Source organism: Mucor mucedo, assembly GCF_025094135.1.
Source record: "Mucor mucedo strain NRRL 3635 chromosome Unknown EV154scaffold_166, whole genome shotgun sequence".
In the NCBI taxonomy this organism is placed as follows: domain Eukaryota; kingdom Fungi; phylum Mucoromycota; class Mucoromycetes; order Mucorales; family Mucoraceae; genus Mucor; species Mucor mucedo.
Window position 1 is genome coordinate 60,156 of NW_026252450.1, and position 2,285 is coordinate 62,440.

Consider the following 2,285-nt stretch of genomic DNA (forward strand, 5'->3'; position numbering starts at 1 on the left):
ATATGGAGTTTTTTGAAAGCTTTTTGCTTATAAATGTCTGTCAAAAATCATCTAAGAAGATGGAACATACATGTAGGATACATATCGGAGTTACAGGGTGGAACTTTCTTTTTGGAGGGGAATGTACATAAATTATTTTTAGAGTTCATCCGGAGTTCAATAGCAAAATCAATTTTGTGACATTTTGAAGGATTCACCTCCGAATCGTACAAACAATATAAAAGGAAATAGATTCATAGCCAGATCTTAATGTGGGCGAAGGTTTTTTTTTTAAAAAAAAAAAATTTCAGGATATTTATTTATTTTTTGGGGGGGAGTCTGAGGATTTTTTTTTTTGGTTTTTTTTTAATGGAATGAGAGCCATTAAGGAGCAACTAAACAGCACGTCTGTGTGATCGATATTCTCTGGAAAACTTTCTGATAATCTCATCAGCCTCCATGACATCTTTACCCTTCCTATACGCGTCGATATATCTATAGGCAAGGTTATAATACCGTCTATTGATTTTAGGACCGTGCACAACCTCATCATTGTCCAGAAACTCATGGATTCTAGACGTCAGAGTATAAAAGGAGTAATCACACATCATTCGTGAATATCTTTTGGCTGCACCCCATTGTCTTTCAATCCAGTTAGTCTCACAGTGATACTTTGGGTATAATGTAAAGAGGTGACCAGCCTCGAACGTCACAGTCTCCAATATATTCTTCTGCGCCAAAAAATCAGGTTGCTGAGAAAGCAGGTACTCAGCACAGCAGCCAGGTCGAACAGCAGGATCATGCACTGTACCAGAAGGGCATACCTTGCGTAGCGAAGCATTCTTGTCCAACAAGCCGCGCTCCCTCAACAAAATGAGCGTGCCTCTGAAGACCTCACGTGCCTACAAAATATAATGAAATCATTGAAATTTAAATTTTCATGTCATGTATTAAGTTCAAATTGTGATGTTTGAGATATTAAAAAATAGATAAAACAGAATAAAAAGAAGTAATAAGAAATGAGTCTCTATTAATCCTTTATTAAAGTTATGGAGAGAAAGTCATCGTAAAAGGGAGGACGCTTTTTATATCAAACATCTGGGAGATTGAATCTGGTAAGGAATAGGCAGTGACTTGTTTCTATCTTCTGAAACATGGCAATTAGAATTACATGGTCTTAAGTCAATCAATACTTTCTTATATTGATTGGCCCAAATTATTAAGTGAAAAATTCTCATTAGCTGACACTTCAGTAACAGATTAATGAGAATCAAAACCAACCAATAATAATATAACTCCCAATATATAATCTGTAACAAGATTATACTGGTAATATGAGAGTACCAATCGAATATTATAATTTAACCACATTGAAGGTCATTCTATACGATATTTATTGGAGAAAATACGACACAAATATTTACTCTTGGAAGCCTGTATTGATTCATGAGGTCTTCAAAGGACACTGGTTGCTGCTTTGCCCTTCTGGTAGCAACAATCTTCTTCACGCCTTCCATATTTACCGTCTCGGTCCTGTACATGGGCTGGGCCTTCACTCGACCTTCCTTATCAGTAAAAGTGGTATCACGAAACCTATACTTATTTGTGTCTTTATACTCGGTGACACCGGAACTCATCCTTGAGGCAACAAGAGCATCATCAGCCATGTCTTTGTGGTTAGAGCTCTGGTCAAAGGCAAAGATCCCAATACAATCAGGATGTAATTCATTAAAAAGAGGAATTACATCTTTTAATTGAATAGTTAAATCAATGTTCGTCCAATAACCATCGCCGTTACTGTTACCAGGAAGAAAGATAACTCTTGAAGTTATTTCAATACCATTGACGGTACCTCTCATTGTTCCATGGCAAGGACACATAAACTAGCTAACCATAACAGATCTTCCTTGGCCCTTAGGAATGATCATGGATTCGTTCTTCTCACACCAACGAGTGACTTTACAATCATTTGAATAAAATATTGATTCGTCGTGAGTAACTAAAACCATCTTCTTTTCATTTTCCTTCAGGTTAGGTTGAACTGGTTCTGAATTCTCATCGTCGAGTGTATAGGTTTCGATACGTTTGTGCCATTCCATCATTTGTTGGGCCAACTTAATACGATAAGAATCGACGTCCGGCCGTTCATGTCCATCAAAGTAACATTGATCATTTCCTATGCACATACCACAAAAAAACATTAAAGTTTAACAATTAGTAACTATTAATTAATTGCATCTTGTATTTACCTGTCTTGTATTCGAACCCCCATGACTTCAGGTAAGTTGACAAAGCATCATTTGACA

The 2,285-nt window shown here is 36.6% G+C and overlaps 1 protein-coding gene across 1 annotated transcript; it reads right to left on the minus strand.

Moving 5' to 3' along the window:
• Positions 1 to 374: 374 nt before the first annotated feature.
• On the minus strand, positions 375 to 1,838 carry EV154DRAFT_569848 (uncharacterized protein; the record flags this gene model as incomplete). The annotated part of the gene is made up of 2 exons (XM_051606163.1): positions 375 to 881; positions 1,404 to 1,838. 2 exons carry the CDS (start codon positions 1,836 to 1,838, stop codon positions 375 to 377), a joined length of 942 nt encoding a protein of 313 aa, XP_051451911.1.
• Positions 1,839 to 2,285: the final 447 nt, after the last annotated feature.